The sequence below is a fragment of the Xiphias gladius genome, chromosome 3 (genome assembly GCF_016859285.1).
Source record: "Xiphias gladius isolate SHS-SW01 ecotype Sanya breed wild chromosome 3, ASM1685928v1, whole genome shotgun sequence".
Taxonomy (NCBI): Eukaryota; Metazoa; Chordata; class Actinopteri; order Istiophoriformes; family Xiphiidae; genus Xiphias; species Xiphias gladius.
Window position 1 is genome coordinate 2,782,655 of NC_053402.1, and position 23,585 is coordinate 2,806,239.

A 23,585-nucleotide genomic window follows, 5' to 3' on the forward strand; every position below is an offset into this window, starting at 1 on the left:
CAATTGTGCTTCCTTCAAAATGTATTTGCAGATGCAAATGGGTTGCACATAACTGTAATTTCTAGTAGCCAGGGTTGACTCATCTAACACTTGAAATACTTTACTTTCCTTCAAGTGTTTGTTTTTCCTTTGCCATTAACAATAAACACATTCCTCCTTTTTACTTATTTACTGGAGCACTCCTCTATGTTCGCAGTAATACTTGTCAGGCTGTCATGCCTCTTCCCTTTGACGTGTTTTACTATTGGCTGCTTCACATAGCAAGGGATTTTAAAGTTACCCTACTGATGGACTGTAGTTAATCCAGCTCACCAGCCACATTAGTTCATTTAAAAGCCATATTAGTTGGGTAAAATTACCTTAGACTAGAGCAGACTAACCCATCAGCCAGATAAATAATAACCGATTTGTGTACTTGCCTGTGGTCATTTCCCTGTCCTATCCAGTGCCCATGGAAACCTATTTTTCCATAATAGTCTGATAAACCTTTTTAAATCCTCTGGGGATTTGAAAGAGGATGTTGATAAGGGAGGTGAGGAAAGAAGCAAGCGGTGATGGGAAGGAGAAGGCGGGATAATAGGAACAAAGATGCTAATGAGGAAGGAAAATGAAGCAGGAAAGAAATGGATGGAGGACAGGAAGAGATGAGAAAAGGAGTAATGAGAGAGAGAAACAAGGACTGGTATAGGAGAAATAATTATTCTGCTAAGCCATGTTGTTTCTGTACTACTATGTGTGAGAAATCAAAGCAAAGATACACAGAAAGACAGAGACAGGTGTAATCCAACACACCATTGCCAGAGTTGTTGCTGGGTGAACAGTTTTTCTGCTTGGTCGTCTGACGACACTCTTTCATCCAGGGAAAGATCTGCTTGGCCAAGGTCGGGTTGGGGGGCAGTGAGGAGGAGGAGGACGATGTGGAGGAGGAGGAATTAGACGACTTATTGGGGACTGATTTAGAGGCTGAGGAGGCCCCATTACTGCCCCCCGGCTGCTGAGCCCCTGTATTACCGTTGTTGGGGTTTGGGGGCAGTGGAGGGGACACCTGGGAGCCGGGGTGGTGCTCAGGTGGCAAACTGGGCCGCATGCAACTGCCATTCAGCTCCTTGGTCTTGGTTAGCTGCTGCTGCTGCTGCTGGTGGCCGCTGTTACTGCCCAGCGACTGTAAAGAGCAGGCCGAGCGCTGGTACGAGTCCACATCCAGATGGGTCGTCGACTGGAAGGCTGGCTGGTGGTGGGACACTGGGACCGGGGCATCGTAGCCCCCAAAGCCGTTGGCGGCTGCTGCCGCTGCCGCTGCCGCCCCTTGCACCTGGTAGGACGAGTAGCCACCGAAGAGCGTCGAGGAGTTGTCGTAGTATGTTGTCTTCTGCATTTCTGAGAGAAGTGGCGGCGTCTGCTTGTGCTCCGGTCCTTGTTGAAAACCACTGCCGGAAGACCATTTGGTACCGGGGGTCACGTGACGGTGTCTCTCCAACGGTCCCCTGCAACCTGACCTAAAAGGTTAGGAGAGGCAGAATAAAGAAACGAGAGCGATAAATCCATCTTCCTCTAATGAAAGGCGCCATGACATGAATAGAAACCACTGCTTTTCTTTCCTCACCCTCCCCTTACCCTCCCCCTCCCTTCTGAGCCCACTGCACACCCTGCAGATGCTCTAGTGGTGGGGGCACGAGGAGGGCAAACCACTTTCGAATTAATGTTCAGTTTTTATAGAAATGTTACCTTCATTCACACAGTAATTAACAGTTATTATTATTATTGTTGTTATAATAATAATAATAATAATAATAATAATAGTAGTAGTAGTAGTAGTAGTAGTAGTAGTAACATAGTAGCCTGTCTTCTGTTACTATTAGTAGTGTTAATAGCTGTAGAATTATTAGTTACTTCTAAATTTGGTATTCATTAATTATTCTCATTTTTAGCAATTAATCCAAGAATGATGACAATTTTCCGCCTTTGGATTTAAAAATAAAATGAAATTAAAAAATAGTTTCAGAACTGTTTTAAATATTACGATAATTCATACGGCATTTATTTTACTTATTCAATAAGTTTCATGTTTATTAATTTAAATGTTTTTGCAATAAAGCACTGCCCCATCATGTCAGGTGTTATTCAAGCTGGACGTGAATTTTTGTCGTGCAATGGCGGCAGTGAGTGTTGCCTTCCTATATTTTCCTTGAGACGGATGTAGGTAGCCTACTTCTGTCAACCTATGATTTACTGTATTCCGTCTGCTCCGCTGCTACCTCACTCATCCTCAAGCACAGGGGTCTATCTCCGGAAGCGACCATTGCTGCTGAATATCAGGCTATTCTTGCATCACGGTCGTTTTTTTTTTTGTTTTTTTTTAACTGGTCAGAGGAAACTTATGGGAGTAATGCGTATTACTGTATGTCATTAATATGTTTGAAAGTTCTAAACGGAGTAACAAAGAAAAACGTATTAACGGTCCTGCAAAGTTCATCATATAGGCCATAAATCAAATCTATATGGAAGAGGGTGATCTCCGAAATATACCTAAAAAATTGTATTTTGGGAATTTCGGTCAGGGGAGATCAGGGTTAGATTTAAGGCGGTATATATAGGCCCCATTCATATTCCGTTTGATTAATATGGTGAGCTTTTACGTCGGAAAAAAAAGAATGAAAAAATAAATAATTAAACAAAACACCTGGGCTTATACGAGAGATGCCAGTAATAGATAGATAAAGAAAGAAACCTCGGAAAAGGCTTCAGGAGGCAGTGATCCATTGGGGTCGAGCGGCCAGGGTGCTCTATTATGGCCCCTTAAGGGAAAACAGAGAGGTACGGGAAAAAAGCAGTGTGAGCGCCCAAAGACTCCCTATCTGGCGCTCACCGCTGGGGTGGGCCTGTGACTGCGAGAGGCCGGCTTGTCAAGCGCGAGGGAGCACCTGGCATTCATTTCTCCTCTAAAGAGATAACATGTTTAACGGGGAGAGGCTGCCTCTGTCATCGGACACAAACTGAGCCTCTGTATGCTAGCGCCACAGCTAACCACTGAGGCGCACCAACTGTTAGGCCCACTGTTACCAATTACCCATTCCCTGGGTTAATATGGCGACAACAGCCCACACAGATATTATGTAGACTGCCATTCTCTCTCATATCGTCATTAAAGTGAGGCTGCTTGCGTGACTGGCGGTCTGTTGACCGACTTCAAATCTTCCAAAAGATTTGGTTAAAATAGTGTGACACCGTTAGATGTCAGGCCTAAACATCAGAAAGATGCCAGAAAAACCCGAAATTACGTTGTGTACTTGTAGCCTATACGAAATGTGTGATTCGTAAATATGCAGGAGGCTACTTCTTGTCAACACCAGTAGCATACTGGGCCTGGATGATACATTTCAGAAATAAATAAATCAATTAATAGCAGCTATTAAGAGACCAAAAAGGGGAGAGAATGCAAATTAAAAAAGGGATGTTTCCTGCAAAAAAACCCCCCAAAAAACAACTAAATAACACCTGTGTCAGATGCGAGTGTTTTCATAATGGTGAAAATTGCGCTAAAATAATGTAGTTCCTTATAATTCCTGTCCTTAATATATTACTATTATTATTCCTTTTTTTTGTTAAAATTAGACAGGCCAGCCCTACTCCAGCTCTCAGCACGTCACACATGTCAGCCATTTATCTTTCTAGTAGACAAGCTGGAATCCTAATTATTTACTCTGAGGAATAGTCCCAAGGAGAGAGAGAGAGAGAGAGAGAGAGAGAGAGAGGCCGTGGCAGTGGGTGTAGGAGGACTATGTTATTAAATCATATCGCTGTTTCGCCATTAAACGGGGCACGTAATGTCTCTGCCACTAGCTTGTAGGACTAGAGCTTAATACAATCACCAACTTTACTAGACGCCTCCATGAATAATCCACTTATACTGACAGAGCAACAGCCACCTAAACAAAAACAACAGTGAGAGAGAGAGAGAGAGAGGTCGGCCTTGGTGTCCAGTGTCTGGGCTTTATCCTGGGATATAAAATTACAAATGGCGCCTGCCATGGAGAGCTATGCAGGCAGCGAGACAGAGAGAATGCATTAACTTGGACAATCCATGTATTCCTTATCCCATTAACACACTCGGGGTGGGGGTGGGGGGTGGGTTGTAATTATATTGAGCTGTACCCAGAAACAATGAAGGATAGGCCTGATCAGAGCTTTTGTGGGCATGTACATGGCCTCGATTTAGGCTGAAATCGCCAAATACTGAAGCCTGCTGTTTGATTGAAATTACACTATCGAAACATTTGAGTAGAAAAATTAAATAAATGTTAGATGTTGGCAAATAATAAAACGGAGGCCAGTGTGGAAGGAAAAATGCCAGGGAGAAGTGGATCATCCATAACAGACATATGGTCGGCCATTGCTTTGTAAATAAATAGCTATAAGTGAGGAAGATGCATGGACAGAATGGGAGAAGAAATGAGAGAGGAAAAAAAGAAAGGAAAAGGACAGAGATGGAAGGCCGAAAGAAGGGGGGCTGCTTGCGGCGGGTAGCTGCGGCAGCTTAAAGCATTGTGAACTCTTCTTGAACCGGGATTGAAGTCTATTGGGCCATAAATCACTGAGCCAGCCACTCCGCCGTTCACAAACTGCACAGCGACCAAACACGCTCTGTATTTCTAGTTTGTTGTTTGAGCTCGTGCATTACCGGCTGGCCTGCTTGCCTGCCGGTGATGCTCCTTACCTTCCTTAGCACCGGTGGTCCCGGTCCAGTCCGGCACGCACCCAGCAACACCGCATCACAGATTAGTCCCCACGCACATTCACTATGTAATCAATAACAATAATAAATAATTCAATAAACAACAAATCCGATCGCTTTCTCTCCCGTTCTCCTCTCTCCCTCTCTTCTTCTGTCCGCAAACCCGCTGCCCCTCCGGTGCTGTCTCGAGACCAGCTCGGCTGCTCGCGACTAACACCACAACAACACCTCCTGGAGCCAGCAGCAGCAGCGGCAGACCGGGCTGCGCGAGGGAGGCGAACCGGACACCCTGGGGCATGAAAGGCCGGCGGATGAGTGAGATGAACGGACTCGTTTCGTCGGTGGGGGGCTCGATTTACGGGCAGAATTCACAGACGGTTCCGTATAGGCTACAGGCAAGCTAGCTAGCACATGAGCTGAACGAGCGTACCGGGAACCTGCCTGCTGCCTGCTCGCGCCCCCCACCCCCCTCCACCTCCACCCTCCGCCCCAGCACCAGCACTGCCTGCACCGCTGCTGGCTGATAACAATGGCCTCAAATTTCTTTCTTTTTTAGCCTCTGTCGCTCAAACAGCCAGTCAGCCTGCCAGTCAGTCAGACAGACTTCGAGGGAACAAGTTCACCACAAAATGTCACCCCATCGCATTTTTGGGTGGTTGGTCGTCCGTCTCCCTATCCCCCTTCTCCTTCTTCTCTTTCTCCGTCTTCCCGGGTCTCCTGCCTCTCGCCCACCGCGTCTTTCTCCCTGTCTTGGGTCTGAGTTCTTGCCTCGCTTCGGTCGCTGGCAGGCTGTAGCTGTTGGGCTTATTCCACACGGCCAGCGGCAGCATTAATAGCCCATAGTAGTAGCGGCTGTGGCGGTAGTAGCATGGTCGGTATTCTCATTATGTTGTTGACAACACGCCCGGGTATCAGTAGCCTAACGCTCACGGGGGTGTAACGGAGGCAACAACGGGGCTTGACACGCGGACGCGTTGATTCCCCCAACAGAGCTCAGCGTCACTCACAAATTATGCTAATTTTGCTGGCTAGAAGTGAAACACGCAGTCAGTCATGTTAGTCTTACAACAAGCCATGCAGGCTACTTCCCAACGTGTCAGCGTTAGTTCAGATTTAGCCTAAGTAGGCTATTTCAAATCCGACAATTTTATTTAACGCAGCTCTGTTAACATATACCCTAGAACTGGCTACTTTCACCGGGTGAACTTCGGCATAACTTTGATACAATACAAAAACATTTGGTGGGGGACATGTGTGAAACTATTATTATCTCCCTCCTTCCCTTTTAAAAACTTCGATTTCAAACAGCCTCTTTTTTGGCTGGCATCTTTACCCTTTTCTTCTTTTTTTTCGAATTAGTAGGCTGTATGCTAAGCATACAAGGCCACAGACATCTTGTAACAGGCCCAGATGTACAAGGGCGCCTATTTGTAGGCTATGATAGCCTACTGTTTAGGATGGGTCATGGTGGACAGAGATGCCGGCCTTAGACAGTTAGTATTAATAATAGCCATACTTTAATTTTACAATGGGGGATTAGCTGTTCTTGTTTGCCCAGTTTCCTAGATTTGTTTAATGTAGTATTTACTTAGCTGGGACGATGTAAATTAAAATTACTGGCACTAATATTAAAGTATTTTGTATATGCAGTTCTTCGTAGGCAACTGGATTTACAATCTAACACATGAGAGAAGCAGAATGTGAAATAATTCAGTCTAATAAATAAACTATGTACGATCGCTCTACAAGATGTATTAGTATTATAGACGTAATCTGAGAACATGTTATGGACTGATAGATAGTCTGTGTCAAACTAAAGACGATAAAGCACAGAGCTGATAGCATTATTCATTTCTGAACCTATGTGTTTTTTATAGGCTAATGCATTCACTGTAAACTATATTTCTCTGCTGGACGGCCATGCTGGGGCTTACACGTTTAATGTCTTCTTGTTGGACGGCCTGGTCTCACCAAGTGTCGCACGGGTAAGCCGTCGATTCGCTGAAGTTATCACCAGGCATGTTCTGCTTTTCGCGTGTCGTTTCACGCCACATCACTTCTCCACCAACTAACCCCTGACCCTCACTAAAACGGAGCTCAGTGACACGCCGGACTGAAGGCTGATAACGTATCGTTATTTTTCATGCATTTATCTATCCATCTTTACAGCCACTTAGACTGTCACTGGAAATGCAAATAAAGTAGCCTATTTCTTTAAAAGTACAACATATTCAGAGCCAGATCCATGAGTTAAAAATATCAACGGTTACTAGTTGGACCCCATACAGTTGAGTGAAGATATGTAGATTATATTTTTTATTATTCTTTTGAGAGGTGTCACTTCATTTAGACTGCAATGTTCTTAACATTCATCTGTTTGTCACAGTTTTGTGAAATAATTTGATGACATTTGTAAAGACAAAATGAGAGACTTACTTTATTTCTTCTCCCTCTCTCCCCCTTGAATTTACAGGTAATGTGACTTTTGGGGTTTTTGTTTTTTTTCAAAGCTCCTCCTGAAGCTCGCACCGTGCTTCCCTGTAGAAACTAGACATTTAGTCTGTATTGTTAACATTTCAACACCTCCATTCCCCTGATGCTGCTTATGCACAGAAAAAAAAGGGAAATAAAAAAGAAAAGGAGACCATAGTGGAAGGGAGGAAACTGACATAAAAGGTACAGAGAACAGTTACAATGCAACAAATCAAGAAAGGCGTATAAAGAATATCTACCATATAAGTGGCTATATGATTGGCTGCCATAAGGGAAATTTAGGCCTTTAAAATCTCCCCTTCCAGATCTTTTTAAAGAAAGAAAAAATGACCCGGGAGCATATGTTATTCCCCGTGTTTTGACTATAACACACAAGGGAGGAAGACAGGAGGAAGTGCAACAACATGTGAAGAAAAAGGTGAAGTAGGCTAAAAAGAAGCAAGAATGACAAGAAACCCCAGAGGGCAAGAGACACAGAGAGGTGAGACCAAAATGGAAATGAAAATATGAAGGCGTCTCACGATGTTTTTCACACACTACCCTCTCTCTCTCTCTCTCTCTCTCTCTCTCTCTCGCTTCCCTGTATTTTTATTATTCAGGACGCTACCCCTGTCGTTTATGGCTACGTAAGATTTATGAGTTCTCTCGCACCCAGCAGCGCGCGCGCGCGCGCGTGTGTGTGTGTGTGTGTGTGTGTGTGTGTGTGTATGTGTGTATAAACAGCCCAACTTTAAAACAGATAGCATTCGCTGTGGGCTGCTGAAATGAGAGGATGAGCTCCGTGTAGGTGGAAGGTGGGAGCCTGAAATGTGTCCGACTGCAACTTTCCCTTCAACCCTCTTTGTACGGACGGAGGGATCTGCTAACTGCTGCTGAAAAACCTCATCACTCATTAACCAAACCACTAATCAGCTATTTTTTTTGTCTATGTCTTTCTTTTTTCCAACGAGCAAACGTGTGGGAAGAGAAATGCATATGGAGAAAGAAGCAGTGCGGATTACATGTATGTATTGACTTGTAAAAGCACGCCGGTGCTTGTAACGGATGGCACTTATTCTTTATTTTCCTTGGATGGCAGACGCGCATCGGCGCCTCCGTGTTTCGGATTGAGTCACGGATATTGGGTTTCACAACTGAAACCCTGTGCCCTGCAGAGCTGTGGAAATCCTCGTTCCATTTTTTCCCCCCTTTTTCCCTCTGGAACTTCAGACATGTAGGCCACTAAGGATGACACTAAGGAATTTCATCTGACTACGAGTTTTTAAAAGAAACTTTTCCCATAGCTTTACTGTGTGGAATGGAAACACCACACTGCTGTACATGCCAAGGCTAAAATACACTATATAAATGAAGTATGCTTAATTGTAATGTTTGTTCCCTTATTTGGTTTGAAAGGAAATACTTCCAAGCATTTCTAAAACTGTTACCTATTTGATGCTGCTGCTAGCGCCAGTTTCATCGCTAGTATTGCTGTTATTACTTGTAGTGTTAGTGACATTATCGCAGTTACAAAGTGCTGTTTTAATAACTGTCTTATCTAATGATGAACTGACCATGGTATGTTTCCTGCTGCGGTTGTAACCCGCGGCCATCACACTGCCCTTCACACCTCTGGATTTTATTACATTACCACGTGTCATTACATTATACTACATCATTCACACACACACACACACACACACACACACACACACACACACACACACACACACACACACACACACACGCACGCACACATCCAGGGAACTTTTCGCATCCATTCAGTTGCAACTTTGTACAAATCCCATTCCATTTTTAAAGAAAAAAAAAAGTTATACAAAATAAATCCCCAATATCTTCCTACACATTTTACCACAGTACATTATCCCTGTTGGCACTGAGTCTGCATTTTGTCTGCACCGGTTTTGTAAACGGAGGAATTCCAACATTATGGCATCATCGAAATTTAAAGGTAACAACAACAACAACAGTAATAATAATAATAATAATAATAATAATGTTACAAAAGTGTAGCAAATGGCTACACTTTATGATGAGCGCAAGACTGAGTACATTACGGTGGGGACAAAGAAAAAATATTTTAAAATACTTAAAATACTTTTTCCATACATAAATATATAAATAATTAAATCTGGCCGCCGCCCATATTTATGAAGGGTTTTGAACAGCTTTAATAGTCTGACCTTAAAGAACGCACCAGTAAAGCAAAGAAATCCCCTTACTTGCATTTAAGAGGTTTTTAAACCAAATCGCCAAATTCCCCCAAAGCTTGTTGGTCCAGTAATGTGTCCGTGGATTACACTACAAATGCACAGAGTTATACTGAACTGCATAGTATCACAAGAAACAAAGTAAAACAATGTAACTTACCGAAAGATTTCCTCTTATTTCCCAATGTTTTGATGGAAGAAAACGGCTTCCAGAAAGCTCCTAAGAACTGCAGTATAGGGGGAAAAGGGAGGGGTGGATCGGGGTGGGGGGTGGGGTGGGGTAGGGGGGCGGATAGGAAAGAAAGAGAAAGAGATGCAATCAAAAGGTCTTGGAAAAATCCGATACAGAGCACACACCTCTTGTAGTTTATCGAACGGTTGGAACAGGGGACTACGCGGACAGGTGTTGCTGACCTTAAATTATTCCCGCTGAAATCCCGGAATAAAAGCAGTAAGAGCAGAGAGAAGGATGTAGGCTGGGTGGAAGTGATCTCAGATGTTATTGATTCGGGTTATCATATTACACATCCTATTACATTTAATGTGTTTTCCTGATTTTTTTTTTTTTTAAACGGTAGAAATTTCTCAGCCTATGTGGGTTGCCCGCTGTTGTGCAATTCTTTGCATTCAACGAGGAAAAATGGCGCTTCTTCCCATCAGTTATGCAGATAAAAATCGGGATGGAGCGGTAGAAAATTGTCCATAATTCATTTGGAACAATTTTGTGGAAATCAGCTCATGGAGTAGGCTTTCTGTAAGCTGACACTCTCCACTCAATATAATACGAACAAAATAGCAGTAAAAGCGAATGTCTGTGTTTGAGAGTGTAATCCTAAAAAAGAAAGAAGTCAGTAATCGAAATATAAATAGACTTCCTACTTTCACCATAATTATCTTATAGAAATAGCACAACTGCTGCAACCTGCTGTGACAACGTTAACACATAAAGTGGTGGATTAGAATATTATACACCTAGCGCAAACATCTATCACAAAACAAAGATCAGTATCTAAAATAGAAAACAAATACAACTGAACATGCCCGGGGATGCTCCTGTCGAAATCCTGACTCCGATTCCAGTAAATGGGAATTTTCATAAAAATATATTCGACAAACCTTGTGTGGAATCTTAATGTTAACACATGTAAACTCTTTGCATTAATACTATAATACTAGAACAAATATATTGCAGTCACAATAAAAACGACCTCTATAAAAACAAGTCGGAAATGTTGTTACACATCAAACGGCCAGACAAGTAAAAAAGAAAAAAGAGAGGGAAGCAAACGAAAAGGAGAAGTGACCCCATAATGCGAACAGCTGTTTCCCAGCGGCTCCACATCCGCGCAGCCCATAAATAACTGCAGCATCATTCAGAGAGAAAACACACATCGCGGACAGCATTCGGTGTTCAGGGCCCGGTTATCCTCATGTGGGGCTGAGCACTCGGAGCTGGAGAGCGTATCCCGGCCGGTCAGACACACACCAAGTGGTAAATGTACATCCATCCACTGCTGCATGCGGGGGGGAAACATTTTTTAAAGGTAGGCTGTATAATTGTATAATAGCAGGCGTCCACGACCGCAGGACGAAAAGGGCTGCCCGCGTTGTTGCATGGTGGCTGTTTATTATTAAAGTGCTGGAATAAAATCTCTGGCTGCTCTTGTTTCTGCTCCTGACAGCTTGCCCAAAACACATAAATCAAAAGCAGGGATCCCCCGACCTCCCCGTACCAGCCTGTACCACCACCATCATCACCACTACTACTCGTACTACTATAAAGTTATTTGTTGTTGCCCTCCACGCACTCACACACAGCTCTGGCTGACGTCCATCCCGATCACAGCAGCAGCCGGGGATTCCTCCCTCTGTCCCCCCTTAGCCCCGCGGGTTAGCCGGAAATTCGGAGCCACGGAGCAGAAGTGGACTAGTCTAAAGTTGCCCAGAAAGTGATGAAGGGGCCGACTAGCTTAGCCAGCTAGCCTATAGGCCGAGACAAAGGGAGGAGGCCGCCTCCAGACCCCAAGAACCGCTGATGAGTCAAATTTTGAGTGTGAAGAGGAGGCTGAGGAAGAGAGGGGGATTTTCAGTTGAAACACTGCATACAAATAAAAACAATATAGAGGGCTGCTTTTCTCACGCTGGATGAGGTGAAAGTTTGAATTGAAGGACAGAGCAGCAGCAAAATTACACTGTCATGGAAGCAAAAAAAGGGTCTGTTAGTGCGTCCATTTACAGAATGCATATTTTGTGAAGGGACAGCAGGTTTAGACTCCCTGGAGACGGATGTATGGATGCATGGAACAAAAACTGACATGTCATATTTGACGTAATACTTCATGGAGAAACCTTTACTCCATTTATCTGAGTTTTGTGGTTACTTTGCAAGCATCCAAACAATGCTGAGGATACCATGTCGCACGTCGTTATGGTATCCTCACCATTGCTGCACCGAGTTGCTGCTTACTGCTGCTCCAGCTTCATTTTCCAGTCTCACGTGATCTGAACAAACTTTATCACTACTCTCTGCTTTTATCTCTGCCTGGTCTGGTGGTGCCGTCACCGGCCTGCCTTGGTGCAGACACACCCCCACGCACTTACAAACATATGAGCCTTTTCAGAACAGCTTTACATACTCACCAAGTTTATCAAAGACTGTGTGCTATAAACAACTGTGGTGCTTTCAGGTTAGCTTGATCTTAAAGATTTTTTATACTGCATTTTTCTTTGTCCTTATACTTCTTTGGCCTTAGATCCGGTCGAAACACAACAGAAACACAAAAGACAACAACAACAACTCTTGTTCAGACCTTTCAGATTGATTATCAATGCTGCTACTTTACAGACATGGTAAAAAAAAAAAAAGTAGCTTGTGGTGTTAACACAGGAACTGAAAGCCCTCACTGAAACACTTACTCGGTGACATATTGATGCACAGCTCTCCAAAAGTGACCTTTGACCTGCAGGAGCAGTAGCTCAGTTCTTTAATGATGAACCCATTGGCAGAGTGTTCTAGAATCCCATTTTCATTTACAATTTTATGTTTAAGTCCAGAAATCTGTGCAACTTTCACTTATCCTCAAATTTACAGATAGTATTTTTTTAATTAAAGTTTAATTTCAAATCGAAGTATTAGAATTCTTGTTGTTACTTTAATGCAACCATCTGATAACAGAACAGACAAAAAGAAGCCCACAGACCCTAAACGTAACTGCAATACCTCTCCACCCCAAAATAATCGCAGTGATTTGAGCTGAGAAACTCCATACGTGATCATGTTGGCATGTTGGTTGTACGAAGTGCATTTAGTTACAATATTATAGCACAAATATGCATGCATGTAACTGTTGTTGGGCATCAGTGTTCTTTCTGTAATTATTAAACACAGGTAGATGTTTTTCTGTTTGACTGCAGTGCAATGTATTCTTTTAGTGTACGGTGCTGTTTTTTCACAACTATCCGAGCTCAAATAGTCCACACTCTAATTATAGTCAGGTGACTATAGATGGGTGTTAAAATGCAGACCACCTTAGCTGAACGACAACTTTGTGCCATAGGCCTACTGGGCATTGTTTAGGGTAACAAAATCTTTCCAAATTTGCTCAGCATTAAACTATACATTGAACCTCCAAAGTTAAAAAATAAAGTAGTAAAAATAACTTTTGGTACTAATAATAAGTTGATAATATTTTGACCAAAACCCCCCATGTGAATCCATTGTCTGAATCTGACATCGTGTACTGCTACGTCAGTGGGTTTCTGACACTTACATCCCTTCAAATGATCTCTGTGGTTACAAATTCATTTGGTTTGTTGGATTTATCATGCTTCTTTTCCAAGAAGCTGAACTCTCTGATTTGGTCTCACTTCAATTGCAAAAAAGTCGCATAAAAAGATACTGACTTTAGAACACGTCCTCCTTAGACACACATTTGTGCATATATGCAAACATTTATACAGTGTAAACACATGTAAATATTTACCCATTTATTTTCTAACATCACATTATATTTTGACATGTAAAGAAGGACATTTAGAATCTATGGGAATTTTATCTCTGCATTTTTTTCTCTATACATTTTACAGTAAGTACTGGTGTGGTTTGCAATAACCTTGACAAACATTTAAACTTAATTTTCACATAGAAAAGTCGACACAGTGACTTACATAGACCAACTTGTGCTCAAGTAGCATTTGTGCTTTCAATTCACATATGAACGGTTTTCAATAAATATTATTTTGTTCATAGTTAAATTGATTTTATCTAAAAACATACAATTTATGTCTTTCCTTCAACTTTTTATACCTAAGTGTCTCTTTATACCATCTGACCTTTTCGGACCACCAGAGCATCCACTGCCATCACATTACCCTCCCCAAAGATCAGTCAATACCCTTACGTGTTTTCCTAAAAAGACATTTTTCATCAAGTCCATTTGAAGCTTTCCTTGAAGTGTAATGAGGTCGAACGGCCATGCAACATCATTGCGAACACCACAGACACAGCCACACCAAATGGGCAAGCGACGACAAACTTCGCACTGCAACACATTTCGTCTCCTCCCCTCTTGCTCTGGGCGAATTGACACACAAGTTTCAACACCGTTTTTCAGATGGCAGATATGCACTACTGAGAGAATCTGAGAGAGAGAAGGACACCTTACATGTTCCTTTACAAGTTTGTTTATTTCAAGTGTGAGTCTCTGAGTTTTAAAGGGTTTTTGGTTCGTTGCCATGTACTGTTATGTATACTCAGTTATCAGTTTCATATACTTGTACAAATTTAGTGCAGCAAATAACCCGAAGCTTCTAGTTCAAACTCAAATCAAACATCTTCTGTGCACTAACAATTTAGTAGCTTTATTTTGAAACGTGTCAACCATGGAGCATTTTGGTGTGGACAGCTCTGAGACTGGCATTGGAAAATTTGGAAAATCCTATATTTTTGTCTTCAGTTTGGTGTTTTTCATTTGTATTTTTTTCATATGCAATTCGTGCTGGAGGTCTCAACTTAAGCATTTTAGGAGAAATGGCATAGGTCTGCTGTTAGGATCTGCTTCCCCTTATTTTAGTGAACATATTCTTTTCATTCAGGGTCACGAAATCTTAACAGATCTTCTACTTATAAAGTCTGTTGCTCCTGGCTGTAGATACATAACTGAGGCATTACGCTCATGCTCTGTACAAAAGACCTATTTGAGCCCTGTTTAAGCAGCAGGCTTCTGCGGAAGAAGACAAATTTCGTTCCTATATCATAGTCTCACAAGAGTTTCCAGGGAGCATGCACAAATTTACGGACAATCAAAGCTGAACTTAGACTTCAGCAAATGATTAACAGGAAGGGAACAGAGGTTGGCTTCAAAGCTGAATACGTTTGTCGGGTTCTACCTCTCGGAAATTAAAAGTATTGTTTTTATAACATCTTTTTTAGCAAAAATCTAACCTTATTCTAACGGAAACTTCTACTTATTCTTTTTAATTAATCTTATTTCTACACGTACCAATAGTTCTAGGTATTGTGCGGTCAACCAAGCCATTTTTACATTGAGTGAAACATGACCAAAACCTAACTTTATGACTGACTTTTAACCAAAATCATTTACCCAAAAATGTTACATTACATTATGCTATCTTGTATTGTATTACAGCTAATCGTATCCTTTGAGTCAACATTTTAGCCCAGTGTCTACCCTTGTCTCTTGCTGCAGGCAGGGTCACCCATCTCCCTGAAGTGCTTGCCCCTGTGTCACCATCAGTCCTGAACCACAAACTCATGCCATCAGCGCCTTCCTTTGACAGAGAGTTAATCTTTATCAGAGATACTAATCTTTAACCTGAAACTCAAAGAAAGCCCTGATGCCAGGAGAGAGGGTGAGAGAGAGAGAGAGAGAGAGAGAGGGGAAGAGTGTGTTTGGGGGTTTAGAGGGAGGTGGGGTGTGGGGGTCAAATTGCCCTTTCTGCTCCTGGGCCATGAAAAGTGCCAAGCTCACCAAGACTGTCAGGCATGGGATGAACAGGGATGGATGTGACTGCTTGTGTGTGTGTGTCTGTGTGTGAGTGTGTGTGAGTGTGTGTGCGCTCAGAGTGCTAGATAGTAGTCACAAATTGAAGGGTTTGTAGAGGGCAGGTTTTATTTCTGTCTAAACTCATAATATTAACATAAAATTGATAAATTGTTTTTAAATACTGTATTCAGAGCTCAAGATGGTGTCAGCATGTATAACATCTTAATACTGACATGCTGCTATATACCAAAACAGATTTAAAATAGCAAAAGTGATTTAGTTTTGTGTGGTTTGTGTGTGTGATGTCAACGTTTTCATTGGTTATTTTAAAAAGATTCAAGAGGTTTAATCTAAACCCATAACAAAGGAGATGATTGGTACGTGCATTCTATATTAAAAGCTTACATTGATGTGCATATTAATGGTTTTTAGACTGGTTAATATTGTAGCTCACTTGAAAGAAATACTGAAAGTGATTTGAAGGTTCAGTACAGTGCCTCTCTGAGGAGTGCTAGTCACAACAAATATCACCATGTGTGAAAACACAGGTGGCTCTCCAGTGAAATGCACAGTAATATGCCATGGATGTGTGGAAAGCCCCTGAAAAAGGCCATCAGAGGGATTTGGGAGGATGCTTCGAGGCCTTATGCATCATTGTTTAACTCTCAGATTGTATTAAGAAGAGAGGCGAGTTACTTGGTGTAGTTGCAGCCCTGGTGGTCACTTTGTCCGATGACTGAATATCTTTTTCGTGGGGGTTTGTCATTGTGTATCTAGCTGTGTGACCAAATATGGATTTTGTTTCTCAGGAATAATCATCCCCTGTGGCTGCATGTTGGTCAAAAAAGTACATTGCCAGCATTGGTGTCAGTGCATCCAGGGACAGTAGCAATCAGTGTTTGTAGTAATTTGTGGTTTGGCAGTGCCTAAAAAATGGATTTTCCTAAGTTGTTATCATATTGCTTTGGGGCCTCATTACACTGAGTGTTGAACAACCTGCACCAGTACAACAGGCCAGTATCCATTTCCTAACAACAAGCTCCTCTTATGACACACAGGTAAGAATAATAAGCCAGTGATTGTAATATAATCAGGCCACTTGGCCCAGCGGCAGATAGGCCTGCTATTAAGCCTGTTACAGCAGGAGGAAGCGGCTGTATGGATCTCGGCCAGAGCTGTCAGCCTTTATACTCTGCGACAGTGTTAGGCATGCCTGCCCCCAATATTTTACTCTGATGGGTGTTTTGCCCATAGTTTGTCAGTGATGTATGAACAAATCTATTAAATCATGGCAGTGTTAGAGTTGCTGTGGGTTTTTCATGACTTTAATGTCTCTATACCTGGAATTGAGCAAAAACCACCAAGGTCATAGCAAGCTTCCAGATGAGCCCACGCAGGCTACACTTAACGCTCTTCTAGAAGTCATGTCATTGAAAGAAAACAAAACAAAACAAAACAAAACAAAACAAAACGTAATTTTAAAAGGCCATAAAAGTCGCACCTGTTTTGTGTGTGGGTGCCGTTTTTCCTGCGCTGAAACAATAATGCTCACTACTAAACAGAACTGAGGATATACTGTGTTGTACCATATCTACTGAATCAAAGAGAAATACAACCTTATGACCAAATTCAGCAACAATAACAAGACTAAAGAAATGAATAAAGTAATTTTAAAATAACTGAAATCTTGTTCCCTCAAAACAAAGGAATGGAGAGGATTAAGACCTGGTGGCTGGTTGGTAAAATTATACTTCATACACACATAGTTTACATTGTTATCCCTCCATCCAGCCCATGCATAATTTGATTGTATTCCTGTTTTGCACAAGGTGGTTTCATATTCCTTCAAATCTCCTGGACCTAACGCTACATCTGGCTGCCATAACAATGGAAAACCGACAAATTAGTCAGAATGAAGAGGAGGATCAGCGTTATAATGTTTTTAATAATTCAAATTCAAATAGTTGTAATTAACCGTTTATTCGTCACCACTCTGTCTGATTAGATACAATTATATTTTTGCAGGACCATTTTCTGTATGATGGGGTGGGGCAGAAAAGGACATGACAATTTGTGGATAGGAGAGAGGTTAGGGGAGGCGGCTCATTGAGTAAGCAATCTTTTCACACGATCATAAATCACAGTGCGCCTAGCATGCATCTTCTTTCTTTACACCTAGCCGTCAGGTCCCTTTTCACTACGACTCATTCTCTATCAGTCATGTGCACACACACATATACCAGTCGCACACCTCTCTTTCCAAACCACACTTCGTGCTGCAAGTAAACCTCTTTTTAAATGACTGGTGGGGGGGGGCAGAAAGAGAGAGAGAGAGAGAGAGAGAGAGCATGGCGTGGCGCCCTTTTTGCCCTCTTGTCTGTTACCTATTCTGAGGCATCTGTCTTCAGCTGCTTTCACACACACACACACACACACACACACACAAAAGTTTTTGGCTAGCAATAGAGCTTGCTAGCTCGCGGGCACACCCCGCGGATGTCTCTGCGAGTTCGAGAGAGACCACGGTCACACAACAGATAATTAATGACTTGTCGAGCGGTGGAGCGCGTGGGATGGGGACGCCTCGGGAACACACACCGGGACACTGAGCAAGAAACATCCCGGCAGACCATACCTGCTCTATTTGCTCTCTTTCGGCGTCTCTCTTCCTGGATGTCCTACTGGTGATCCATTTTTCCCCTGGATGCAGTCTGTTTTGGACACGGACGGACACGCCGGCTGGAGTAGAGAAGACCACAGAATTCCTTCTTGGAAAACCTTGGACGTATTTTCACTGATTCCGGTTGCGTAATTACGCGCAGTCTGCCCGACAGTTTGGCTCTTTTCTAATGTGTATTCTAGTACAAAATGGCACTAAGACAGCATGCATGCCAGTTAAACCCGGTGTTTAAGCCGCGGGGTTACCTGTTATAATACCAGTGTATATATTGAAAAGCCTCTGTAGGACACCGTAACGTAACGTAAAGCTCCAACAATTAAAACCTACCTACAGCACACAGGCTGACGGGGAATGCTCGGTCTGGGGCTCGCGGTGCTACTTTACCCTAAAAAACACACGGCGTGCGCGCGCTCACCCCCACCCCCCACCCCCCTCCGTCTGTTCTGCAAAATTCCCCGTATAGCCGGCCGGTCCATGTCTGGCCAGCACCGCGGTCAGGGCTCGCGCTTTTTCCTTTCCTGAAAGCCTTATCTTACATTGGGCTATCTACTGGCACGAGGGCAAAACGCCGAGGTACAGCGCGAGCCTCGGTGTGGGCCCGGTAAACTGAAGGAGTCTCCAAAGTAAAGCGTTTTCTTCTGCTAGAGCTTTCCTGGATTGAGCGTGACGCCGTATTCCCCGGGCCCTCATCCTCTGTCTCTGTCTCTCTCTCCCTATCTTCTCTCTCGCTTCACTAAAAGAGAGAGAAGGGTCCTCCTGTGCCAGTCAGTCTCTTTTACCAGTACGTTCCTTCCTCCCTGGCGGTTGGTATCTTTTGGTCCGCTTCCCGTGCTTTGCCTAAACTCACCCAAGAACACACTGTTGTTCTTTGGATGCTGCTTTGCTAACTAGTAGCCCCGAGTCTACGTTCCTGACCTGCAACCTTTGCGGACCAAGATATTCTAGATTAGTCTCTCAAAAAGTCAATTCTCCGTCATGGGCATTTTAATGGATTCATTGAGTATAGGTTATGGAGGACGTCATTTTTATTTTAACCTGGTTCTTCCCCTCCTCTCCCTCGCTGGCGTTTCTCCCTGCTTGGACCTTTGGCTTGTTCCTCCGTCCAACCATGAACTGTGTCTGAACCAGGCTGCTGACTGACAGCTTGACAGGTCGCAAGATCCTAGGGATCGGAGAGTGGAGGGGGGCTCTGCTTCTTGTCCCTGTCCAATGGGGGGTGGGGGTGGGGGGCAGGGGGGTCAGCGTGACCTGCCTGTCCGTCCTGCCTGTGCGAGGGCCAGGTGTTGGTTATTACATGGCGTCCAACTGCGAGCGATCAGAGGAGAGGAGGATGAGGAAGGAGATTGAGAGAGGGGAGGAGGAGGTGAAATTCCGCTGTGAGTTGACCTGTGCGTCCACACAGGGAACTGTTTCCACCCTGTGTGGCTTGTTTAAACATTCACTGGTAGAATATGGCCTGTAGGCCTGTCCGATTTGGGCTTAGTACAGTCAAAACCAGGGAACATCCATTACATCCATGTTACTGGAATGTTGTTCTTTATTTGTGAGGATTCTTCTTAGCGCTTCTGTCCTGACGGTGTTGACCGTTATTCACTGCTAAAATAGAGAGATTAAATAAATCTCAAACAGACGTACTTGGTTTTGCTCTCTCTCTCTCTCCCCATCGCTCTCTCTCTCTCTCCCTCTCTGTGTGTGTGTTAGTGTTATCTGCCCACGCATATAAACATGCCTTGACTACAACACACGCGCGCACACGCACACACCCACCCACCCACACACACACACACACACACACACACACACACACACACACACACACACACACACACACACACACACACACAGCGAGAGCGAGAGAGATAAAGCGGTCGTTATTTGGATGTGATTTTTAGTTTGTTCGCGCTGCGATCAAAGAAAGAGAGCGGAGCGGACCAAAGCTCGCGCCCGTTCCCCTCCTCGTGGAAACGTTTCCGGCTCAGCAGCTCTGTCTCCCTTATCGCTCTGGTGCAAGCCGCTCTCCGGCCGGTGGGAGAGAGGAAAGCGCAGCTTGCGAGCTCTGGATACGGTTGCAGCCGCTACATTTCCACGCGCTTTAAATCACTGACGATTATAAATTAGCACGAGGCTGCTTACTGATTTATTTCCGAACGGGTAATCGTCACAGCGCGAGGCGAAAAAAAGCCCGGGAAGTATCCGGTGCGTGGAGCACGAGACTGGATATCTGCAGCCTGTAAGAGATAAGGCTTTTTATGCTATAGGTTAAATACTACTAGTACTAGTACTACTACTACTACTATTACTAAGCTACTACTACTGCTACTACTAATATGATGATGATGATTATTATTATTATTATTATTATTACTGATATTATCATTAAATCATGGCATTGTTTTTGTAAAATATTGCTCTTGAGTGGCTGATTCAAACACAAGTTAACGTGTGCTGTTAACAGTATTTTTCCCACTCTTAAATCTTTCGCCTGTTAACGTCCAGCGGCTGCAGATTTATGAGGCCGAGGGGTTCTCTAATTTACGATTGACTGTTTTCGAAGAATCCCTGATTTAAACCCGAACTGCTTTCATCGCTCTCGTGGTTTCTGTCTTTTCACTTTAATTCAGCGAGAAAATAAATCGTTTTGTCTTGAAGCGACTATATATATATATATATATATATATATATATATATATATATATATATATATATATATATATACTTATACGTGTACACCCTTTACTTTACATTAATTCCGCGGCGCTTTATAGATTAGTTTAGGACGGATTGGAGCAATAATCACAAAAATCTTATGGATATGGAATACATTTTCAGTGCCGCTAAAATCCATTGCTGTTTCGCTCGTTTAATTTATGTTTTACAGGGCTTCTTCTTCTTTTTTTTTTTTTTTTTTACAGCTTTTGTCTCCTTTCTGCCGCCTTGAATATTTGCAGGAAAGTTTACAGAGCAGCATGTGTATGTATTTTAAAGGTGGCCACAATAAAAATTAAAAAAAAATAGTTTTTCTAAAAATATCTCATTAATTTCACATAGGGAGCGTTAAAAGACATATATGTTGACAGAAGTGATATACACACTCACAGACAACCACACACACACACACACACACACACATATATATACATGTATAGCTATATATTGAGTGGGGGAAAAAAAGCGAACAAGACAATATGGCTGCCAAAGCAAGTCGTGAGTGGGAAGATGCGCCTTGTGTGAAGACTTGTCCGCGTGCTTGCTTGCTTTCACGCCTCTTTCAGACGCGTGGGTTTTCACCGACCTTGTCTTTGACCACATGCAGTAAGAGGATGTTTCAATCACAGTGGAAACAAACACATATGCCCATTTTTGTGTGTATTAGCTTATTTTGTTTCGTGTTTCAGCTAATGCTGAATGTTCTGTTAAACGATTTAAAACAAGATTTCATCTTGTTTTAAAGGGGTTACTAATCGGTTAATTCAGCAGCAAACAATAAATGTGGGATAAAGACACCCCCCTCCCCCCCTCCTTAGTAATTTTGCATCATTTTAAATGCATATTTTAAAGTAAAGCGCAGTTGAATTCGCGAGAAGTGATAATAAAAATCTAACAAAATGGCAGCATCATTTTTTAAGTAGCCTGTGCAACCCCGCACCGGAAGGGTTCTAACAAGTCGCTTCCAGTCAGTGATTCCGCTCCAGTTCAAAAAATGCGACAAACACGAATTGAGAACAAAAAGGTAATATGTCACTATAAACAAAAACAAATTCCCCGTCTGATTATAGGCCGGTAACATTTTCAGATGCCTCCCGTATTCTGCTGACGTCACAAATGCCGTACAGAAACTTTCGGTTTAAACAATAATTCTAGCCTCAGATGGTCGAGGTGTCACAGTAGGTTGCTGATTGTGTGACGACGCACTGTAGTAACACATTAACGCCATTTATCTGTTTTTCATTTGTAGCGACAGTACGGTTTGCACATCTGGATCATGAATAACAGTGCAGCAGCAGATTAGGCAGAATTGTATACAGCGAAGCGTGAAAAGAGAGTTGGGAATGAAGCGAGGCCTCACAGGAGTTGATATTCCCCTCCCGCAGCTTGGATAGCAGCGGTAGCTATAATGGATGTCAGACAGGGAGTGATATCATTTCTCAACACCGTTTCAAATATTTGAAGTATATCAGCTGGGTTTGATGTGGAACTATCTTGCCAGAAAAAAAAAACAACACACTTAACAGTGGACACATGCCCGGGATAAGATAAGATAAGCGGACTGCTTCTGCTGTCGTGTCCCCTTCACTCTGAGACTTGGGACTATTTTAACGCAGCAGTCTTAGGAACTTGGGATGTGACTCATTTTCAACGCCAAGTGTGATTCCCTCTAAACTTTTCCCTCAGTGCAGGGCCATGCTCACAACCTACCTTCAATATGTTTGTTCGCAGAAGGCGGCCTGACTGGCATTTGCAAATGTGTTTCCAACGCTTCCATGTCACCCAAATCAGATATGAGGTCGAGATATCCAGCGAAATATATACATATATATGAAAAAGGGAGGACAGGAATCATGTCACTCCCCCTTCTCTCTCTCCGTCTCTCTCTCTGTCTACAGAAATGAGGCGGGATATTGTTTTTGACACGGCAGATAGACAGAAGGAATACGCATTTTGAAGAGCGCTGCCTCTTGCTGCTTCTGCCATTATTACGTGATGGGAAGCCGCGGAGCCGCTCTAATTTGGTTACACTAAGGTTTACTCTGGTAGTGATGGCCGAGTAGGGAGAGAGACAGAAGGGGAGAGAGGATGCTGAAGAGCCCAGCCTTGGAAATGTAATTGTAAAGTGATTCCCGGTGCGCATCCATACATCCATCCAACCATCTGCATGAGATACATCCTGTATTATTATTATTATTATTATTATTATTATCATTATTATTATTTTCATTAATGCAATGTCTATGTATAAAAAATTGTCATGCAAGCTGATGTTGTATGAATGTAATAAAATTATTTAATGCTGCCTTCACTGTCCTCTGCACGTTGCATATATTACCAGCTGGCTTCACACGAAAACAACACCACACCAGCGTCATCTACTATAGTGAGTTATGAGGTTAGCCGATGAAATTACGTTTACTCCATTCCACCCCTCTCACCCCATCCTGCTTGCTACTGGCAATGGGAAAGGCTAAAAATGGTACCACAACTAATTCACAATGTCTCATTGAGTCACTGCGTTTGATTTTCCGTAGGCGAAGAAGGTGAATGCGGAATGCAACCGCGTTTGATATGAGACATGCGAATATCAACATGGAGGAAAAAGAAGAAAAAAATCCTCCCATCTTTTTCATCTTGTTTTCCGCGCCACATTTAAAGAAAAGAGGAAGGTCTGATTCGCGGTGAAGGAATTGAGCAAAAGCAGAGACACTGAGTGCTGACATGAATAATGGCGCCAAGCTCCATTCCAGCAAGCA

General features: G+C 42.9%; 1 protein-coding gene across 2 annotated transcripts in view; it reads right to left on the bottom strand.

Moving 5' to 3' along the window:
* Positions 1-23,585, bottom strand: part of hoxb3a (homeobox B3a) — a 43,643-nt gene that overhangs the window by 7,594 nt on the left and 12,464 nt on the right. The window contains exons 1-3 of one of the 2 annotated variants that reach the window (XM_040124198.1): positions 18,076-18,156; positions 9,596-9,662; positions 793-1,496 (exon numbers count right to left, since the gene is read on the bottom strand). In XM_040124198.1, the coding sequence (XP_039980132.1) occupies positions 793-1,375 (583 nt within the window). In that variant the 5' untranslated portion in view covers positions 1,376-1,496; positions 9,596-9,662; positions 18,076-18,156. Of the gene's footprint in view, positions 1-792; positions 1,497-9,595; positions 9,663-18,075; positions 18,157-23,585 lie in introns of those variants that run through there. The other variant, XM_040124196.1, reaches the window with a different exon arrangement.